The sequence below is a fragment of the Mytilus edulis genome, chromosome 1, assembly GCF_963676685.1.
Source record: "Mytilus edulis chromosome 1, xbMytEdul2.2, whole genome shotgun sequence".
Taxonomy (NCBI): Eukaryota; Metazoa; Mollusca; class Bivalvia; order Mytilida; family Mytilidae; genus Mytilus; species Mytilus edulis.
Window position 1 is genome coordinate 3,414,007 of NC_092344.1, and position 23,956 is coordinate 3,437,962.

The 23,956-nt window shown below is 30.6% G+C and overlaps 1 protein-coding gene across 18 annotated transcripts in view; it reads right to left on the bottom strand.

The window, feature by feature from the left end:
- Window positions 1-21,998, bottom strand: part of LOC139521926 (myosin heavy chain, clone 203-like) — a 39,750-nt gene extending 17,752 nt beyond the window's left edge. For 4 of the 18 annotated variants that reach the window (XM_071315796.1, XM_071315799.1, XM_071315798.1 and 1 more), the window contains exons 1-7: window positions 21,839-21,998; window positions 10,210-10,266; window positions 7,009-7,164; window positions 5,230-5,321; window positions 3,380-3,621; window positions 2,691-2,911; window positions 1,011-1,124 (exon numbers count right to left, since the gene is read on the bottom strand). In XM_071315796.1, the coding sequence (XP_071171897.1) occupies window positions 1,011-1,124; window positions 2,691-2,911; window positions 3,380-3,621; window positions 5,230-5,321; window positions 7,009-7,164; window positions 10,210-10,266; window positions 21,839-21,871 (915 nt within the window). In that variant the 5' untranslated portion in view covers window positions 21,872-21,998. Of the gene's footprint in view, window positions 1-1,010; window positions 1,125-2,690; window positions 2,912-3,379; window positions 3,622-5,229; window positions 5,322-7,008; window positions 7,165-10,209; window positions 10,267-11,524; window positions 11,842-13,967; window positions 14,054-17,459; window positions 17,475-19,435; window positions 19,454-21,838 lie in introns of those variants that run through there. The other 14 variants (XM_071315797.1, XM_071315776.1, XM_071315800.1 and 11 more) reach the window with 8 other exon arrangements.
- Between the last annotated feature and the right edge of the window lie 1,958 nt (window positions 21,999-23,956).

A 23,956-nucleotide genomic window follows, 5' to 3' on the forward strand; every position in this document is an offset into this window, starting at 1 on the left:
ATATAAGGGTATCATAGCGTTCCTGTTCAAACATGAATATTGGTATGACAGCTATTATGTTCAAATATAAATATTGGTATGACAGCTATTATGTTCAAATATAAATATTGGTATGACAGCTATTATGTTCAAATATAAATATTGGTATGACAGCTATTATGTTCAAATATAAATATTGGTATGACAGCTATTATGTTCAAATATAAATATTGGTATGACAGCTATTATGTTCAAATATAAATATTGGTATGACAGCTATTATGTTCAAATATAAATATTGGTATGACAGCTATTATGTTCAATTATTAAATGATATGAGCAAATAAGCCCTATACGGATAAATCAGCATGTGCAATACTAAAAACGTTCCACTGTCGATATAAATCAAGATTTAATATTGCTCTTCGAACAGGGCCAATACGGAAAAAAACAGGGCCAATACAGAAAAAAGCGGGAAAAAAGCCGTATTAGCCCTAATACAGGACGTTCACTTCCGGTTTTCAATTTTCTTACGCCATTACTTAACTCTGGAAGTATCGTTATGCATAAAAACATTGGTATAATATTTTTTAAATTAAAGTCATAAAATAAACAGGTTAAATGATGTGCAATGTTTTGTAATGTCTTAAAGTTTTGAAACGGAAAAAACAGGGCCAATACAGAAAAAAGCGGGAAAAAAGCTGTATTGGCCCATGGGCTAATACGGGACGTTCACTTCTGGTTTTTAATTCTCTTATAATCATTTAATAAAAGTGTTATGAACTGGCTGTTTCTGTATTGGTACTGGTATAGATTCTCGGTCAGCTGTATTGGCCCTCGACCCTAAGGGTCTCGAGGCCAATACAGCAAACCTTGAATCTATACCAGTGCCAATACAGAAACAGCCAGTTAATAACACTATAATATAAATATTGGTATGATAGCTTTCCTGTAATAACATAGCATTGAACAATCAATCAATCTACCAAATATATAAAAACAGAATGAATAAAGGACAGATTGAGACTTACAACAACACTCTCCTTATCAGACATGGCATGTTTACATTTCTTGATCAGTCCTGCATTGTCATGTTTGAGCCTAGCTATTTCTCTGTGTAATTTCTCATTCTCTTCCACAAGCACCTGTCAAAAATAAATGAAAGCAATGTAAATTAACTTTTGGTAAATGTATAATGATTGAGGAAGATGTGGTCTAAAACATTGGAAACAAAATTAATCAATTTATAAAAACTTTTTGGGAGGATTTTTTTAAAAACAAAAACATTGGAATATAATTACAAATAGATATTAGAAGATGTGGTATAAGTGCCAATGAAACAACTCTCCATCCACGTAACAATTTATAAAAGTAAACCATTATAGGTCACAGTACGGTCTTCAACATTGAGCCTTAGTCTGGAAGTGTAAATCAGCCAACCAATCATCTGATTAAAGCAGCTTTAGGCTACATTAACAAGACAAGCATAACAAACAATAATTCAGTATCGGCAGTCAGAAAAGAGAATGGCACAGCTGAAAAATACTTAGGAAACCAGTAGGTAACACCTCCTTTTTCCTGGGTTGGAAACCCCCTTTTCAAAATGGCTTGACTATGCCTGATAAAACAAATTTGAGAGTTTGAGTCAATACAGTGATAAGAAATTAAGCAGCTATATATATATATTGAGAGCAAATAGCAGAGAAAAAATAATAAATTGAAATACTGCTAAATCAAATTAAAATCAGATATGCTGCCACTTTCATTTTTGACAAAAACCATCTGAAAAGCACTTAACAAATTAAAATTGTGTTTCTCATTGAGAATCCAGTCTAGAAGCTATAAAAGTACTAATTATCTATACCAATCCTTGAAAATTTCCGTATTTCATACGATATCATTTTACTTTGAAAGACACCTGATATTTGTAACAAGGTTGTGCAGTTAAAAATTGAGTAATAGCAGGATTAAATTTCAGCCTTCCATTGTCTACTGTCTCATAGATGTTTACAGACATTTTAAACAATATTTATTCTAATATGCATTAAATGTAAGAATTGTTTTGTGAAGGATATTTTGAAGAAAGATGTAAATGATTTCTATTTGTAGAACAATAGTTTGATGTAGTTAATATAGTTCAAGAAATATATCCTTTTAGCATAAAAATTGGTTAATGCGCTAAAAATGAATAAAATTGTTGAGTTTCAAGGTATTTGTTGAAGACATTTCTTGCTGACAGGTTAATGGTTAGAAATGTGAAGGTGTTTTATAGCATTCCTCATTAGATCTTGGTAAATTGATCACAAGGGAAATTACCTTGACGTAATCATTGAAATTTTCATACGTGTTTTTATATTTTATTTTAATCTGTCATTGATTTGGTTTTTATCATTTTTCTTACATATAAAAAAAAGATGTGGTATCATTGCCAATTAGACAACTCTCCACAAGAGACCAAATGACACATAAATAAACAACTCCAGGTCACTCTATCGCCTTCACCAATGAGCAAAGCCCATACTTCATAGTCAGTTTTTATATTTCAAGGCCTCGAAAAATGACAATGTAAAAAACAATTCAAACAAGAAATATCAACCATCACCATACCAGTTCATTAAATATCTTCTTTTCTGGTACTGACAATGTAAAACTCTTTATTTATACCATAAACCCACATACTTATGAAATTAATTTTTATTGTTAATTTATACCTCATTTTTTCTAATAACATCATTAACTCTGACATTCTGTCCGAGGAAGCTTGATGAGTTGTTGTTCTGTCTTGGTGTCCCTGATTCAGGTTCTGGTGTGCTGTATGTACCCTCTGGTAGCCCATTCCTACGGCGTTCCATGTCGTACATCTGATGGTATTTCCTGGCAAGTTGTTGAGCTTTATTTAATTCTAGTTGCATTTCCTTTAACTTTGCATCAGCTTTTATAAAAATATAAAGATATTTTAACAGCTGGTCTTCTGGTCTCTAAACTACATAGCAGATAAGTTAATTTATAATAAAAATTCAATATTTGAGGAAAATATTTTTAGATGAAAGTAAAGACTAATGGACAGTCATATGGAGGAACAAGGTGATTGCAAAATACCCCCCTGTTTCCCCCTACATGAGAAGCACATTCCATACATTCGCAAAGTTTAAATTCTGTTGAAGTAAAAGTGTTGGAGGTAGGCATGATATCAACTAAGTGTTAATTTAATTGACATCTGAAGAGGAGCCTTTACTCAAGACCTGCTATGTATTCTGACAACACAGGTAAAAATCCTGTGGGATTAAAAAAAACTTTGAACACAGCAAATATGTAAAACAACGAAGACAAGAAAACACTTCATGTTGCTTTTTCTGAAGAACTGATAATAAGAATGATCAAAATGATTTTTATCACTTACCATCTTTAGCTTTCTTTTCAAACATTTTCATGAGCCTGAGCGTGTTTGTTTTGGACGTTGTGTTGTCATCTGTTAGTCGTTTGTTTTGCTGGTTTAACAGTTTGGCTTCAGTCATTTTCTCATGGAGTGTCAGCTCTGTTTTCAGTCGATGATTTTGCATTTCCACATTCCTAAGTAACTGTGATTTTAGTTCATATGTTAATACTTGTTCTTCTGGTGATGCCATAGGCCGCCTACTTTGTCTGAAAATAAGTTTTATCATGATGACATGATTGAATAAAAGTCAGTTTGTTGAAATGTATGTATGTTGCTTTATACTGTGATTTGCTATTTAAATAAAAACCAATTATTCACATGCGAAATAAATCTGATAATTTAACTCCTCTGACGTTATACAACCATGGGTGTTGTTAAGACATTGTTAATGATATTGCATCAAAATAAATTGAGAATGCATAGATAAAGATAAAATTCCTTTGTATTTTCTGCTATTTCCATTAAAACCAACAGTCAGCTAATCAAAGACTTGATATATCAAAAAATATTCAACTTGTGACTAAACAACACTGATTATTAACTCTTGCGCTATGAGCATTTATGAATTAATGTGTTGTGTGACAATATATAATTTCTATATTTGTTTAAAATCAGAAATACTGTTTAATATTACATATTCTTCGCCATTTATCAAGAATGTTGCATCATATTTTAACAATAAGATTAATTTTATTTTCAAACATGCTGTAAAGTAATTTTAGGGCTTCTTATCATTTTTATGTCCTTTTTTGGTCATAAAGCTTTCAAATATTTTGGTTCATATACAATCATGGATATCAAATATTCAGCTATGAGAAGGTGAAGGTGAATCCAGAAAAATTCTTCGCTTACATGAGATTTGTTAAGTGCTAATCTATAGCATTATGCCCTTTATATACACAGAAAAAAGTCCCATAAAATCTAACGTGAGGAAAACTCAAACCAGCACTTTAAATTTCCTATGGAAATTAACATTGGAAGGGGAGATAACTCTTGCAAAAATGAGTCTTTTTTTGGTCAGTTTTTGGTTGTTTTTCTTGAAATTTATGTAAAGTATGATACTTTGATGGGGTTATAAGTTTGTATTTGACTAAATTATATAATCTTCTGCTCATGAAATGTGCAAAACCAAAGTGTTATGGGTAGTATTATTTTTTTCGTGCATTTTTCATTAAAGAAATTGCAAATTTGAAGCTTTGTAACCATTTTAAAAAAATAATGTGAAAATTTGGTATTGTTTATATCTGTATATTATATTTTTTCAGCAACTTACTTATCTAAAGAAACTTTAAACCACAAAAAGAAGAATACATGCTTAATTATTTTTTATTAAATTTGAGATTCTTTACCTTGATATGTTGAAAAATTCAATAAATGGTCAACTAATGAATTACGAAATCTAGATTTTAGCTAGATAAAATATATGAAAAGACCTTAAGAGTTGTTTGTTATACTCTAAAGACCGCTAAAAAATCAAGAATCAATACATTCTGATGAAAAGAAGCGGTAAAGTTATAATTTTGTATCAATTTTTATTGATATTTCTGCCTTTTTTGCAAGAGTTATCTCCCTTTTCAATGTAAATCTCCATAGGAATTTTTAAATGGTGATTTTTTTAGTCTTCCTCAAGTTAGATTTTAGGGGACTTTTTTCTGTGTATATTTGGGGTATAATGCTAAAGATTAAAACTTAAAAATCTTCTGTTGCAATTACTTTTCGGGTTAGGGTCAAATTTATGCTAGATTGACTGGACTATATATTATATAGTTGTATACTTACAAAGATTTACATATATTATATAGTTGTATACTTACACAGATTTGTCGTCTTCACTATTTTTCTTTGGTGCAGGTTTTCCTAGTTTTTTCCTTAATTCATCTTTTAAGTCATCTATTTCCTTTTCAGTCTATGAATTAAAAAAAAGAAATATCTGATTATCTAATAATAGATGGAATTGACTAACCATTTCTAGAACTAAAAAAACACTTTGAAAACAAATTTTTGCTGATTAATATTTAATGAATGATAATAAATCAGAAAATGAAACTTCTAGATACATAAACTGCTTCAAGTGTTCCAAATTTGCTTATTCAATATCTAAAACAAGAATGTGTCCTCAGTACACGAATGCCCCACTCGCACTATCATTTTCCATGTTCAGTGGACCGTGAAATTGGGGTAAAAACTCTAATTTGGCATTAAAATTAGAAAGATCATATCATAGGGGACATGTGTACTAAGTTTGAAGTCGATTGGACCTAAACTTCATCAAAAACTACCTTGACCAAAAACTTTAACCTGAAGCGGGACAGACCGACGGACGAACGGACAGACGGACGGACGAACAGACGGACGGACGCACAGACCAGAAAACATAATGCCCCTCTACTATCGTAGGTGGGGCATAAAAACAACTAACCTTGATTCGCAGAAAAAAAATATCCACTGCATTTCTTGCAAATATTGTACAAAACAATCATGTGAATATTTTTTTCATGCTCATCCTTATGGTATATGTTTAACTGACTCTTATAAATTTCTAGAATGAGTTGTGCTTACAATTTACAAGATTCAAAGAGGGTGGTATAGGGTTGTTTTCGTGCAACTTGTTTTGCCTTTTTAATTTCACTTGCAGCCATGAAAAAGGTTCGTTATTCACCATGTTTCGTGAAATTGATAAAAAGATCGAAGTGAAAGATTTTTTTTTATTGTTTGTTCATCGTGAAATGGCAAATGTATTTAAAACGTTCTTCCTTGCAGATAAACCCCCCTTTACACCCTTTTTCAAATGTGCGTTTCTAACTTGCCAAATCAAAGTTTATTACCAATATTTTTATAAAATCTTCTAGAAATAGTTATACTTACAAGTTGCAAGATTCAAATGTCAAAAGTTTTTTTACCATTATTTTTACAAGCCTGGTAAGGCTGGTATCTTCGCTGAGTTAACAAACACTAAGCCGATACATGTGAAAACAGTCCCATGATTTTGTACATTTTGATAATGAATTATTTGTGTTTAACACCACTTTCAACACACTTGGCTACATGATGGCAGCCAGTTTTTATGTGCAGAGGAAGCCATGGTACACAGAGAGAATCACCAACCTTAAGAGAAGCCATGGTACACATTAAGATGCAGTCGAACATACCTGCCATGATCAGAGCTCAAACCTTAGTGTTGGCAATCCTAGTCAATTAAGGTGCAGTCGAACATACCTAATAATAACATAATTGGCGGATCCAGGGGGGGTGTTCTGGGGGTTGGAACCCCCCTTTTTTTTGGCCGATCAATGCATTTGAATGGGAGCATATAGTTGGAACCCCCCCCCTTTACTCAAATGGCTGGATCCGCCACTGTCTGCCTTCATCAGAGCTCAAGATCAAACCTTAGTGTTGACAGGCTAGTGTTCATTACACTTATTAAGGTCACCAATTAGTACTTGTATGAAGCAATGCAATTTAAAGATATCCCTACACTAACCTGTTGATGCATCTTTAAGTGATCATCTAAATATTCCTACACTAACGGTGACTAACCTGTTGATGCATCTTTAAGTGATCATCTAAATATTCCTACACTAACGGTGACTAACCTGTTGATGCATCTTTAAGTGATCATCTAACTGATTGTAGATTGTATCCATAAGAACTTTGGCATCTTTCTCTTTTTTTGTTCCCTCTAATTTTTTCAAGTCTGACTTTATTTCCAAGTTTTTCTTTTCAGTTTCTTCAATAACCGCTTGCAATCTCTGTAAATAAAATATGTGTATGGTTTAAAATTATAATGCAAATTGTTTTAACATATTCTAAACTTAAAGTCTTTTCTGAATATCAGCTGAAGACCTAGAAACACTGTCATGACTGTTAGAGCATATTAACCATACATTCTCCATGTTCCTCAAAGAAAATTCGTTATTTTTGGTATTTAAAGGGTATTCCAATCAAGCCTGTAACTTATCATAATTAAATGAATCCATATAAAAAAGTTATTGCCTTTAAACATATACATAAATATATCCATGGGAAGTAACTCTGTTACAAATATTTAATATGTATGAATATAAAACCAAAATAACAAAAGAGAAAAAAAGAAAAGTTCTCAGTAGAAAAATAATTCATAAAAAAAATCTATTTCATAGTACAACAGGTACAAAAGACAATGAATTATTATGTAGTGGATAAATCATAGACAGAGTGTCAATATTTTATAGTCAAAGTTGACTTAGAGGGATTCTATCTATAGTAAATCTTTGCTTTTAATAGGCACTGTAAAAATATACCTTTGACAAACAAAAATGTTATCATGAACTTTTGCATAAGGTACAAGTTTTCTCCTTACTTGGATGTACATTATACACAGGTCAGTCTTTATACACAAAATATATTCAGAATAATTTTACAAATACATCTGAACTATCAAAAGCCATTTATATACCTGGCCAATCTTTTAAAATAAAAAAAACATACTCGTTTGAACCAAGATAATCCTTGTTTATATTTAAAACTAATTCCTAGAAAAACTTTGCATGAGTTTGTCTAGTCAAAAGAATAACATCATTGCTATAGTACTCCTCAACGGGCCTCATTTTGATTAATCTCGTGACTAGAGGAGGGACTGTTCAATCTACAAACATCTAAATTAAGCTGAAATCTAACATGCTCTAAATGTAAACAGTTTTATTTCTTGAAAAAAAATACAAGATTAAAAGCTAAAATGTGTAAAAAACATTTTTTTTATAAATTTCTACACAAACATAGTAAAACAACTGACATTCTGGGAATACTTTATTTACTGTATTTATAGAAAAATTCTAAAACAACTTAATAGTAGGTAATCCTGTTTACCTTCAGACCAGAAAAAAAATACTGAAGAGGGTTTCTATCCAAAGACAGGTCAATTTTCAAAAGATTAAGATATCTGTATGGTTGAAGACAAATATGAAAAACATGAAAACTTAGAATAAATATGAAAATTCATGTACCAATCATATGTATAACTAAGAGTTGGTCCTTCAGTGAAGAAGAAAATTTTAAAAAAGTACCCTTATCTTACACTCAAGGAAAGAAATGTAGAAATTTATAAGGGACTCCTGGAACATTATTATTTCTAAATTGTATTCTGGACCAAAATGTTCAAAATTGACCAAATGCCATAAAAATGAGGTCAAGATCAGATCACCCCCAACAGATAGAAATGTGTATCCCCTTTACATAGACCAAAGATAGTTGGACTATAACTAAGTAACTGAGAAACTGACATAATCATGAAACTTAACATTGACCAAGTCCACAAAAATAGGCCAAGTACAGATGAACCCTGTCAGAGGAACACAAATTACTCTAGATAAATGAAAGATCTTGGAATATAAAAAACAACAACTTTATTCTTGTGATATAGTCAATTATCAATGAAAATGAGGCCAAGAAAGGAAATAGGTCAGAATGAAACTTCCCATTTATTACATCTGGAATAGGATAAATGTTATCAAACTCATATTGCTTCTAAAATTTAAACTAAAGCTTTATATGAATCATCAAGTGGAGTTGGTAACCTTCCCAAATGTTGTGCAAAGAAAGGTCAATTGAAAAGTTGAAAGAATGAACTTAAAAAGATCATACTTTGACCCAGGTGAATTAAAAATGGATATTTCTGAATATGAAATTAAAATGAACAAAAAACATCATAAATATTAAAGTTTAAGTGTCAGTATTCCCAGTAGATTTGTTTTTATAGAGAGAATAGTTTAAAAAAAAAACTGATAGCATGTAATGTCATTGAGTCCATGTCTACTGGGGAAACAATGTTCTTTTAGATTATGGGCTAAAGGGATAAGGTATATTGATCACAAAGACAATGACTAAGTTATTTATTAAAGTGATATAAACAGCTTTGTTTTTGAAAAACACTCCACTGCATTTAATTTTAATTTGTAAATTTAAATTTTTTATCTTTTTTGAAAACTTGTTCTGTGGGCTTCATAATAAAAATCTAACAAATAAAAACCACACTAGCTGAAAATTAAAACTCTTGATAACAATAATATAATTGAAAAGACTTCCTATTCACAGGATACAATTGTACTTAGAATGAATTCCCATTCCCCTTGTGTCATACAATTATAAAAGATCTAGATGACACGATTTAAGGAAAAATAAATATAATGAATATATGTACTAATCACGTGCATCATCATATACTGTTAAAATTAATAAGGTGAAACTTTAATATCATAAATATTTTTGGTGGAAAACATTTATAGTCCTTGTGTAGTAAACATTTGATTTGTTGCAAGTAACCAATTATATTTTCATTTAATTTTCCTTAAAACTTCAGGCATAATGATCTGAGATGGGTCACTAGTTATTAGAAATCCCCCAAGAGAGAAGTTTCAAAAGTGCATTACTGATTCCAACAGCTCACAACTGTTTTAACAACTTTGCAAAAATTTAAAACTGAACATGCAAGTTACAAGAATTTCTTTGACAATCCAAATCTAAGAGGCTTCAGAAAAGGGATGTTAAAAAAAACCCTAATAAATCCTGGTATATAAAAAATGACAATAAACCTTAATGTTCTGCTATGTGCATCCAGGTGCATGAGTTATAGAAACTCTCAGCATTTAGCTATGAGGTTGGTAGGATATGATAATACTGCTATAAAATCAAATATATATATTCTGCACTGCAACTTGTACAACTAAAACATGTTCTACTAGTGACTAAATTTCCTATAATAACCAAGCCAAAATAAATAATCATAATAGCATTTAAAACAACTATGTGTCACACCATACCAACGTATCAGCGACATCAATCTCTTCATCACTATCACTCTGATCGCTTTGATCGCTCTTAACAAATATAAAACATATTGTTTATAGTAGGTATATCAAGTATTTTATATATCCTTTAAATGAAAGTACGTACATAGCTAAATATTTTGTACCACATAGTTGAAATACAAAATTAATCTTACTATTAATTCAAATGTTTAATAGTTTGATAAAAATATGTTCAACATATTTACCCAAATAAAAATAAGGTTTATACATCTTTATTGCAGTAATTTTATACTTATCTATGGTTAAGATTAAAGTATCTTCAAAAAGAGTTTTATAAATCAACAATAAGGTGGGTCTGAAAGACTTTCTATTACTGCTAGATATATGTTTTCTCTTCTAAAAGTGCAGTCTAACTATCAAGTTCTGAAAGACATTTTTTGAACTTATCTTTGGTTAAGATCACAGTTTATTCCAAGAAAAGAAGTTTATTCTGTTTGTTAACCGTAGGATGAACAAGACTTGTTAAATATACATAAATTATACAAAATTCTCTAAAAAATGCAGTTTAACTGTTAAGTTCTCTGATACTTATCTATGGTAAAGATTGTAGTATCAATTCACTAAACACCAATTATGAACATTCTAAATCATATTCTATGTAAAAGAAGTATGAATGTTCTTCCTAACGTTTCATTTTTACAATCTATTCATCTTTGACAAAATCACAGAAACAATTTCTGAAACACATTTCATGTGGTATCTACTGCATTGTATATTGATAATGATTGTAATTTATCTTTAAGGAACAGTTAAGACTAACAAACTAAGTGAGAATTAACTGTTTGTCACATCTTGGCAATCTTCAGTGTATTCAAGACACTAAAATTGTCACTGAGGGAGCTAAGTGTGAACTCAGATATGGTGAACATTGATAGATGAGCAGAAATCAATAAAATTGGCTATCTGTCAAACTTTCAATGGTGACATATGATGTTTACAGAAACAGTTATATAATTCTCACAGATAAGGTAAACATCAAAACTAAAAATGTAAATATCATTTTATACTTATATCATATACTGGTAATTGGCAATAACCTATAGTATCTGAAAAATGGACCTTTTCCTGATTACTGAAAAAATCCGCCTAAAAGAACTGACAGATCCTCTGAATTGAATTACTTTTCCAAATCAACAATGCTTGTATTAAGTAATTCAGTAATTCAGATTTTTCTATAAATGAAAAAAAATAAGTCAAATATTTTATTGTCATTATAATATGCCAATACATTGTATGAACATTCAAACATGAACAGAATAAAGCTGACCTTTGCCCTCCAGGTTGGCTGGTACCTTTCTAACTTTTCATAATCTTCCTTATGCTCACTACAGAAATAACAAGGACCAGATGTGGTATGTGCATGTGGCAATGCCTCAGGATCTTCATTCGTCTTTTTCACAGGTGGCATCTTGACCTCAATAGATTTTTTAGGTTTGGATGCTGAAGACTGCATGCTGACTGTTTCAGAAGTCTCCAAGCCATATATGGACATGCCATCGAGAGATTTATTGCAATGGTGGCATTTATATTTCGGCTGATGAACATGTGGCAGACTAGGGGTCTCACTGCCATTTCTAGTATGTCCTGTGATAAAAATAGAAAAAATACTCTTATTTGAGAAAAAATGTACATTTTCAATGTTAAGAAGTATGTTACACCGAGTAAACATTAAACTTTCAACAGAGGAGGATGCATGTTTAATAAGACTTTATTTAAATAGGTCATGGTGTAAATTCTCTATTGGTTGAAAAAAATACCCCTTATATGTTTTATTCTGCAAAAAGAGATGCAAGAATTCCAGGGTATCTATTGTTATAAATTGTTTAAGTAATGGAAGTTTGGTTAATAAGTGTTCTAAATTCTCCTGATATTAGATTATATGTTGGAACAAATATTCTTCACCATTTATTCTCTTAGGAACATATACTGTAATATTTATTCCAGTGGAAATGATAAACCAGAATATTTTTTTCCTTTTGGAACTTATATTATGATGGAACTTCTATTCTGTGACAAAAGAAACTGGTCTAAAACATAAACCCAAGGGAGATAACTCTGTAATAATCATCTGAATGTTTTAATCACATTCTATTGTTAAGGAAATATTAAGCTATTCAAGGATCTACATTAGTGTTTGTCAAACTGCTATATATTCAATGAAATTTTCTGATATAGTCTGTGGTTCAACTATTTTGAAATTTCTATATTTTTGTCAAAAGGTCAAAGTAAATATTTTGTCAAAATTTTATGAAAACTATATATAAACTATATCCAAATTAATTTAAGTCATGGTATTTGGTTCCACCTTAAAATGGCATTATTAAATTCCATCTATCAAACTATTGTTTTAACCACTCAATTTTTCAGATCCATTTTTATTTTATATACTTAAGTATCTTCCTCAATCTTAATGTCAGTTTAAGAAGAAGAAAAAATTTAGCCAATAGTATCTGTCACATTCTTAGAATAGGAATATCCGTAATTCCCTAATTGTAAGAAGTACAACTAAACTTATAGTAAATAGTATTTGTTATGAAACAATAATGTTTGAATGACCTAAATAAAAAGGCGTGTTTCTTGATAAAAAAAATATCTATGTGAAAAAGGAGGATAGGATTAAACAGTAATAATTTTCTGATGAGATATTATGTTACATTTCGTCATTTTAATTGTTTTAATATCATAACTGTACATTAAAAAAAGATCATTTAGGTATACTTTGTAAGATTAAGAATTTTAATCTGTCATTTATAAGTAATTAACACTTTTAAATATGCACCAAAAACAACCTACAAATAAAATATTAACTGTAAAGCTTAAAAAATTTGAAATCTTTCCATATTTAATTATTTAAGACGGCTTATTAGAAAATAAAAACTTAGATTATAGATATGAACAAGTCCCTCTGTTCTGGTAATAAAAAAGATTTTATTTTAATAACTATGTTTACCTCATCTTACATGTTTGTTACAACCATTTATATAAATCTGCATAATACTAATGCTTGTTGATCTTGATTATCCCAATCAGGGAGAAAATTGACAAAGGAAACAAGCACTGCGGACAATCTTCAATATAAAACATTTCTACAAACTTGAGATGAAACTAATTATTTCATATTTTGAAAGCGGATAATATCATAAGCAAAAAGTGTTTAAGTTAAGCATTCAGCTACATATGAAATATCATTTACCATAGGATAAAAAATGAAGAAAAAATATCACCACTTCTAAAATTATATTTTACAATACTTTGACTAGGACAAAAATGCAAATCTTAAAATAAGTCTACAAAGCTCAAGATGGTCAAAAATATCTGAATACTTTATTTTACCATAAACTACACTAGATTGGTCAAGATAATACCAATACAATATTTGAAGGCTGGTAATAGGGTGGAAAGAAGGAGAATTGAAGTACAAATGTACTGAAATATCCATTTATGCTATCTTTTGATTCTAAAGAATATTTCGATATCAAATTGAACTTTATCTGTCAACTAGTTTATCCCCAAAATAGGTTATGGTGATCTAAGTGTTTTGGGCTGTCCTGTTAAGAGGTAGTTTCAGGTATTGATATATTAAAGATAATCATTATTATTGTTCCATCTGTTTATATCTAAATATCATTTTGACCACTGTAAAATTGAACATTTTTTCAATAGAGACAAATACATCTTTGATATTATAGTTCAAATACAATGTAGCTTACCTTTTCTAGACATTTTGCTGAATCTTTCTGTTGCTTTGTAACCACTTCTTCAACTTGCGAAAAATTTCAGCGAAATTCAATAGAAACCCAGTGACGTAGCGGAAATATTATGCATTTGAATGAAATATTAGTATGAAATATTAATCTGATTAGTTTGAGGGATCTATTGTTTTGGCATGAACAAATTGGATCAATAAAATTAAGACGTTAACGACATCAGTATATAAACCTTTACACTTTTAACCGGTATAATCCGAATTGTTATTTGTGAGTGCCATATTAACATGAGGAATAAAGCAAATGTAAAGATGAACACAGGTACGTTTAGTGATCAGATCTTCATACAAAAATAAACGGAAACATTTTTTATACATATATAAAATTGCTTTTTCTATATATTTTTTTTTGGAGGATAGGGGCTTATATAAAGTAATAGATCATTTCAAATTTTAAAGGATTGGTGTCAAATCAAATCATGGGGGCATCCCCATGCATAAAACCTCTAGGGCAAACACTGTCTAAGTAAGACTAAAATAAAGTAATATTTGATATCTGTAATCATTCTAAGCTCTCATACTTTGCTTCACATTCTAAGACCACAACAATTTATCTTGTTCTCATAAATATATTTTTTCCCAATATATTTGGCTTATTACTAATTAAAGTATGAAATCTATATTATAAAAAATATTCTGGTATTTTCCCCACAGCAGGAGAGAGGGCTTAATCCAAGACAACTTTACATTTCCCTGAACTAGTATACATTATTGTTTAGGGGCCAACTGAAGTCTTCCACTGTGTGTGGGATATTCTGGCTACATTGAAGACCCATTGCTGATCCTCAGCGGTTTTTAGCTCATTGGTCAAGTTATTGTCTCTTTGACACACACCATCCCCCATTTTCTATTTTATCAATTACTGGTATATGCAAAGGATAACCTTTCAGTAATGATATGTGAGATTAAATAAATATGATTCACAAAAATAAACAATTTACCACCTTTTTCATAGTCTTTGATAAGATTAAATCAAGTTACTGAAGAGAAATCATATATTAGTTACTTTCAAGATAATCAAGGAGCATAACTCAGGATCAAAATATGTGAAAATTACAAACATTGTAATTGATATTAATGTTTCCTCAGTGGTTAATGTAGCTAGCCAGGTTCAGGAAGAGTAGTGGAAGTACAACCACACATCCCTATTTTGGAAATACTAAATAATTTCTCAGAAAGTTGTTCAATTTTTTTGTCTTTATACAATTATATGTTTAATTGGCAATACCTTACCAGGGGCTGATCCAGCCATTTTAAAAAGGGGGGTCCCAACCCAGGATAAAAGGGGGGTTTCAAAACCCAGGATAAGTGTGTGTGTGGGGGGGTGTCCTTACCCATGATAAAAGGGGGGTTCCAACTATATGCCCCCATTAAAATGCATCCATCATCAAAAAAGGGAGTTCCTTTCCCCAGAACCCATAGATCAGCCATTATGGATAATTTTAAGCATATTATATGCATGAGAAAATTTGAAGTATTTCTCAAAAAAGGTTTCCATCCTTCTTTGGTGACTGAAATAATATGAATTTAGGAAACTTTTATATTAAAAATCAGAAAATAGATACATGTATTGCACTAATTAAAAAAAACAACATTTGAACCTACCTCTGAAGCTTAATGCCTTCAATCAAGAAAATGTTGATGAAGTCTAAATATGTCCCTATCAACAACAGTAAACAAAATTCAATAGATGAAAATAATAGAGTTATGAAAGGATAAAAAGGGATGTATCAATTATGAAATTATTCATTTTTATTTACCCATAATAGTACCTATCATCTTTCATATACATTATCTAATCCAAAATATCTATAAGTTTGCTTCAATATATACATTTTCCTCCATAAAAACAAAAAAGTTTTCATAAATAACCTTAGGTACCCTCTTTTTAGTGAAATGATGAAGAAGTTTTTACATATAAACAACAGTACTATGTAAAGTACAATGGTACTATTGTATTATTTATATCATACCTCACCTACCCTTACTTAATTAAATACCTGGATTTGGTATTCTGACTTTCAACAATAAACTATTTAAAAATGTTATTGCTTTCTGATTTAATATCTACACATTTATTCTAACATTTATTTCCAACAATACCTCTTGGTAAATATATATAAAAGGGTTTTAAAAAAATGTTTCTCATTGAGAAAACAATACATGATTAAATGTTGTATTAAAAAACAGTAGAGAAAAAGACGTCTCAAACAACATGTTTAACCCAGCCACGTTTTTGCGCCTGTCCCAAGTCAGGTGTCTCTGGCCTTTGTTAGTCTTGTATCATTTTTAATTTTACTTTCATGCGTAAAATTCGGAGTTAGGTATGACGTCCATTATCACTGAACTTGTATACATTTTTTGTAAAAAAATATAGTTGATACTGTTATCTAATCCATGCATCAGGCAACAACCAAGTAACTTATTTAATAGGGGAAAAACAAACAATAGAAACCTGTTGAAATGTTTGTGTAAGGATTATGACTGAATATAACATCAAAAGTCTAAACATGTAAGGTCAATAAAAGTTTATATATTGATAAGGCAAAGTAAAGACGTAACTGTATTTATATAAAAAATACCTATCAGGTTTTGCAAATGCTAGTAAATAGTAGTATAAATTCATTCAGAAACTGCCCTAATCATTTAACATAATATGACATCAATAAAGCAGGAAAAATCAAAATGGTGTTTATAGGTCAGGGAAACACTCTGATATACATATATATACACATCTTATCATGGTTTCAAACCAGAGTATGTGTCCATAGGACAACAAACCTTACTCCTACTCCTACTGTCTCTTGTACAGAATTGTCTCATTGGCAGTCATACCACACATCTAACCTTTCACCTGTAACAGACAGATGGACAGACACATGCAGATAGGAAAAGCATAATGTCCCTCTACTGTTATAGAAAGCGTAAAGCCAAGGTCATGATCAGATAAACATCTATAAAATAACATAATCCTAAAGATATAAAATAGTTAATCTTTTGCTCAATGTATTAGTAATTGAAAAGATCAGGTCATCATAAAAACTTAATGTTGTTGAATAAACCATAAAAATAATGTCATTGTGAGGTTGACTCTGTCAGAAAGACATGACCTTGTTACATTATTTCTAGGGTATTTGACCTTGAGACAAGAAACAAACTTCACTATACAACAAAATGAACATGACTGAGACACAAACTTACAACATTTACTATAGTGATATAGTGCATAACAAATGGTGAAGTAAGATCGTCAAACACAACAAACATAAATGCATTATTTTCAATTTATAACTGAGTGATAAAAACTGTACATCACACAATATGTGTCGCGAAAAAATAGGTTCTTTAAAGTTCTAAAAATTTTAATTTGATGTCAATTGTGCTTAAAATTGTACAACAAATAAATTGTGAATCAACTGCATGCACATATACTCACTTCACTGAAAGACTCCTTCAAAAAGGCAAAACAAATATTGGTTTTAATAATCAGAAGGATGACATATTTTGAAAAATCATAGTCCAATTTTACAAAATAAACTAAGATATTTTACTATTAGATTTGTTTTTTAAAGAAGAAAATAAGCAACTAAATTATAATACATATATAATTATGGATATAAGTTGCATTATGCAACACATCCCTTTCTATCCATTTAATATCCCGATCACATCAGTAAACCTGTTCTCCATTTACAATATACTGACTTTGTGATGTTACATTGTATAATATTTCATCAGGTAAATCAAACTGTATAATATAATAAAACAATTTGTTTCAGGTATGCTGTGTATCGTGAAACCAGTTCCAGCAGATATAAGCCGTGCCATGTGGTTACAGATTGAGAATATTACTCTATGTGATAACAGGTTCATGGTGTGACTTTGTAATGTGGTAACAGGTTCATGGTGGGACTTTGTAATGTGATAACAGGTTTATGGTGTGACTTTGTAATGTGGTAACAGGTTCATGGTGGGACTTTGTAATGTGGTAACAGGTTTATGGTGGGACTTTGTAATGTGGTAACAGGTTCATGGTGGGACTTTGTAATGTGATAACAGGTTCATTGTGTGACTTTGTAATGTGGTAACAGGTTCATGGTGGGACTTTGTAATGTGGTAACAGGTTTATGGTGGGACTTTGTAATGTGGTAACAGGTTCATGGTGGGACTTTGTAATGTGGTAACAGGTTGACAGTATGACTGTGTAATGTGGTAACAGGTTCATGGTGGGACTTTGTAATGTGGTAACAGGTTCATGGTGGGACTTTGTAATGTGGTAACAAGTTGACAGTATGACTGTGTAATGTGGTAACAGGTTCATGGTGGGACTTTGTAATTGTGGTTACAGGTTCATGGTGTGACATTGTAATGTGGTAACAGGTTCATGGTGTGACTTTGTAATGTGGTAACAGGTTCATGGTGTGACTTTGTAATTGTGGTTACAGGTTCATGGTGTGACTTTGTAATTGTGGTTACAGGTTCATGGTGTGACTTTGTAATGTGGTAACAGGTTCATGGTGTGACTTTGTAATGTGGTAACAGGTTCATGGTGTGACTTTGTAATTGTGGTTACAGGTTCATGGTGTGACTTTGTAATTGTGGTTACAGGTTCATGGTGTGACTGTGTAGTGTGATAGCAAGTTTATGGTATGACTGTGTGATATGATAACAAGTTTATGGTATGATTGTGTAATATGATAACATGTTGACAGTATGACTATGTGATGTGATAACATGTCTATGGTATGAATGTAGTGTGATAACAGATTGACAGTATGACTGTGTGAGTGATGTGATAACAAGTTTATGGCATGACTATATAATGTGATAACAGGTTGACAGTATTACTGTCTGATGTGATAACAGTTTTATGGTATGACTGTGTTTTGTGATAACAGATTGACAGTTTTACTTTGTGATGTGATAACAGGTTTATGGTATGACGGTGTAATGTGAAAACAGGTTGATTGTGTGATGTGATAACAGGTGTATGGTATGACTGTTTAATGTGATGACATGTTTATTGTGTATATAAAAAAGATGTGGTATGATTGCCAATGAGACAACTGTCCACAAGAGACCAAAATGACACAGACATTAACAACTATAGGTCACTGTACAGCCTTCAACAATGAGTAAAGCCCATATTGCATTATCAGCTATAAAAGATCTGATATGACAATGTAAAACAATTCACTGTAATGTGATTACAGGTTTATGGTATGACTGTGTAATATGATTATAACAAATTGATAGTATGACTCTTGAATATGTTACATGATATAAGTTGTTCTTTTTAATAACAGTTTAAAATAAAACAGACAACATTGAGTATATTATATATACATTGTGTAGAAATAAATTATGCAAACCAAGTCAAAAAAATTACAAGCCCCATATATTCATACTTACATTTACTTCAACATCATCCTTGTTAGCAAAATAATTAAAAAAAAACTTTAAACAAAAGTTCAAGAAATAAATGCTTTTCAAAAACATTTAATTATCAATTTTCTCCTCATTTTTTGGTGTACCTGAAACTCATTTTAGCTTAAGGAACTATACCACTACAGTCTCCTCATTTCACCCCTTACTCAACTCAGCTTGTGGTTCTTTTTACTTTTAATCAATAATTTATCAGATTTACCCTATATTTTATTCTCTTATTACAGTAATTTCAGTTAAAAAAAATTGTAGACCTTCTTTTACCCTTCCTTACTTTTTTCGTTAAATTTCTATCTACATGTACATGTATTTTCTACTTTTAATATAAATTTTTATATAAAATTACAAAATTTGATCAAAATCATATAAATAACATCACAATTTTTAAGCTGAATTGTAAAGTGCACTACAATAGTACCATCATCTTATACAAGCGAACTCAATATTATTTCTCTTTTGAATATTACAAAAATTTGTATTGCTATATCATCTTAAGTGTTTTATTCTTTAACCTTACATGTTATTTAATATCATTTGATATTTTAACTTCAAGAATAGAATAGTTATCAAAGGTACCAGGATTATAATTTAGTACGCCAGACGCTCGTTTCGTCTACATAGAAACAAGACTTAATTTGAAATCGCAAGGGAATTAGAACTACAAATTCATTGAACAGTTGTATATCTTTCAAAAATTTGAAGTAGCTAATTAGTCACATAAAACATGTGTTGATACAAAATAATTCCATAATTATTGAAAGTCCCATGATACATGTACATGTATTAGAATTAGCACTTTTGTATTGCATCATATAATAAATTTTGTACAGATACCCTTAGAAAAGACAGCTGAAAATCTTGTTTTTATTTTTTCTAATACATGTACATGAACTGTAAATTCAGAAATTATTGAAATGTTTTCATTATTGTGAAAATTGTGACAGGTTAATAATCGCAATAATTTAAACTCACATTTTTTTTTTAAATGATTAAAACAGGATTTTTCTCAATATCGCAAAAAATAAATTCGCAATATAGTCTTAATTGACAAAATCACAATAATAAATGAAAGCAATAATTTTTTAAAGGTTTCATATATCCTATAATTGTTATAAGTCCACATTAATTGAATGCTTGTTTATTTTTTGTATCGGCAATCATTCATTTATAAAGAATTCCTCAAATTCATGTCAGTTGGACCCTTGTGAATGGTTGTCTTATTTGTCATCATACCACATATCCTTATTTTCACATTTGTTGGGAGGCAGGGAAGAGATGAAGATGGTCATTTAAAAAAACTCTTAACTTAAAAATAAGATGTTGTATGATTGCCAATGAGACAACTCTCCACAAGTCCATATGACATACTACATGTAATTAACAACTATAAATCATAAATGACTGTACCACATTCAACAATGAGGACAGTTTTCAACAAAAAATGCAACATATTATGATTTAAACCCTTCAAATTCCAGTGTGGGCTTTTACACATACTCAAGGAGCATAACTCCACTGCAGTGTTGGAGACCATTTTGTCTGCATCTTATTTGATTTTGGAATCTTGTGTTGTTACATGTACATTTTTATGTAGTTGTCTCTTTGATGTACATGTATGCTAGGGTCCTTTCATACATGTATAGAACAATAAGTCAAATATCAGTGAGGTTTAGTATAATGCTAGTGTCAATGAGTAAATATTGATTTGTATAAAAATATGCAGGATGTATTGAACACAAATTGTTGAGTGTTCAAAGGCAAACATGAGTGCCTGCTGTCATTAATTAATTCATACATGTGTGTATATGCAAAAATGACCGTCACACTCTTCTTATAAAACATTGCTTTCATTCCCCTAATAATGTTACAGAAAGGATCATTCTTATATTTATCAAGCTTTATTAAGTTTTCAATAAAACAAACATAACTTGAGAAATACTGTAAGGATTACATTTACACTTATTTGTTGTATATGCATTCTTTGGACTTTTATGTGTATGGTGGAGGCTGGTATACACCATTTTATTCTGAATTCAATTGTCACATGCACTTCTTTTACCTGTTATCGTTTTTATAAACACAGCATACTGTGTGTGCTCAGATGCTGGAGAAAAATACAAAACCAAGGATTTGTATCTAAGTTTAACTATATACAAATCCTTGACATATAAACGAAGAAGATCTAGGCTTGTATCTGAAATTCCTACAGACCAATTAACATAATCTGAAAGGGTTTATCCATTTATAAGGTATCTTTCAGATGAACAGAGTGGTCACTTGACCATATTCAAAGCAAATATGTGGATGAATTTTCTTGTCATGTATAAATCATCTAACACTAACAGCTATATACTGCTGCATTATTGTTACCTTAATGTTTTCTTTGGTTTCTTTGGATGTCATCTTTTCAGATATTTTTTATTGCTTATAATGATAAAACATGTGGGGAGTTATTTTCTATCGGTTCGTCAGACACACATAAAGCACCTGCACTTTGACTTTGTTGACATGGTTGGGAAGGAAAAGATACTTCCTGTAGGGGAAGTAATTATGGCGGGAATTCAGACAAATCTTGCGAGTGCAGTGAATATTTCGCCACTTCTCCGATTTCGTCCCAACAGTCGAAACTGCTCGCCCAAACTCAACCCTTCTATTAAAAAGTTCATTTTCGACGGAACTACACCACATATAGCAAAAATATACCGTATGCGGTATAAAATTGAGAATGGAAATGGGGAATGTGTCAAAGAGACAACAACCCGACCATAGAATAGACAACAGCAGAAGGTCACCAATAGGTCTTAAATGCAATGCAGTATACAAATATTCATTTCAAGTGAAAAATAACTTGTAGCCGGCCTACAACAGTTATAACAAAATTTCAGTACATTATTGGTCATTATTATTTCATAATTGAATAGTTTTTTAAAATCAATAAGAGAATTCATTCAATTAGTTGATATTATTATTTTTTTTTTTAATATTGAAATAAAGAAAAAGGATTATGCATGAACTTGACTTGTACATAAGTTTATGTTAATTTAAAATTCACTGTGCTTATCATTCTTAGACTATTGTTTTCTATTTTCTTTTTCAATAACATAAGTGCAATTGCTACAAAAAAAAAATTCATTGTTTTAAAAGAAGTGACATTCTGAAATCATTTATAAGTTAAACTATTGTTTTGCTGTTTCTATTTTATTAACATTACAATTTTCGACTGCAGATTAACCATATAGAAGAAGTAGAAGTAGAAGTAGAGTCTTTTTATTTAAGGAGTGACTGTAATATTCTTCTGTCTATGAAGAAATAACATAAAAAAAAATGTGGTACACACTGAATAACCTGCGTAGTGGGTTATTTTATAGTGTGCACCACATTTTTTATGTTATTTCGAATAGATAGAAAAACTATTACAGTAATTTCTTATAATTTAAATCTAAATTCCATTTTAAAAAGGAGTAAACCATGAAAAAACATTGATGACGTCAATGTCACATGACAAAATTATGTCCATGAGCTGATAAACAAAACAACATCAGTCAATCAGAAGACGCTTTACATCCAAAATTAAATTACTTCCATTCATTGTTGCAATAAATGCCTTTAAACCTGTCATGTCTTATATGTGCTTCAGAAGAAAACTTTTAAACCCACTTGGAATAAACAGTTCGAGAAAAGCACGACCTTATACAATGCCGTAAGATGGTCTAGGATAGCACTAAATTGTATCCGTTACCTGGTGTCTATTGGAATAAGTTTAGATTCGCATCTCGAGTAATGCATGCTTACTCAGGAGATGCTTACCCGTCGACGCCCCGCTCTTTCTCCTTTTCGCGTTCATGTAATTCGCCGCTCAGTTTTAGTTTGTTACCTTGGTTTGGTCTGTTCTGTAACGATTAACCAGATTCGAACATCGGTAAACGGTACGTGTTGTCGCCTAAATTTATAATTTTATCATTAAAATTAATTTAAAAAAAAGCTCTGAAAAACGAATTAATGTTTAAAGATCTGCTTCCTTGTTAAATTAATTTCCTTGAGAAGTAAATTGATTTAAAGGACCAACGAGTTTATATGGATCGTCGCTAAATGTAAAGCTTTGTAAACAACAGTGAAAATTCGAATGTAATATCCCGCTTGTAATAAGAACTCTGGAGGTAAAATAATCCGTATTTAAAAAATTGAAATACCAAAAATGAAAAAGTCTTCATGTTTGGCGGTTAACCACTGAATCCTTTTATTACTAATCAAAAACTTGATAGTCAGTGTTATTTTCATTAATAAATTCAGTACCGTTCCGAAGCACTGAATTATCTGTATACCTTCATCGAGAACATTAACACCCAAACAATTGACAGCAAGGGATAGATAAACACGAAGAGATTTTAGAAGCCATATGACGAATAGCGAATACTTTGTCTTATTTAGTTGGAACCTTTGTGTTTTAGTCATTCCTGAATGAATCAATGAAAAATAAAGAAAACTACT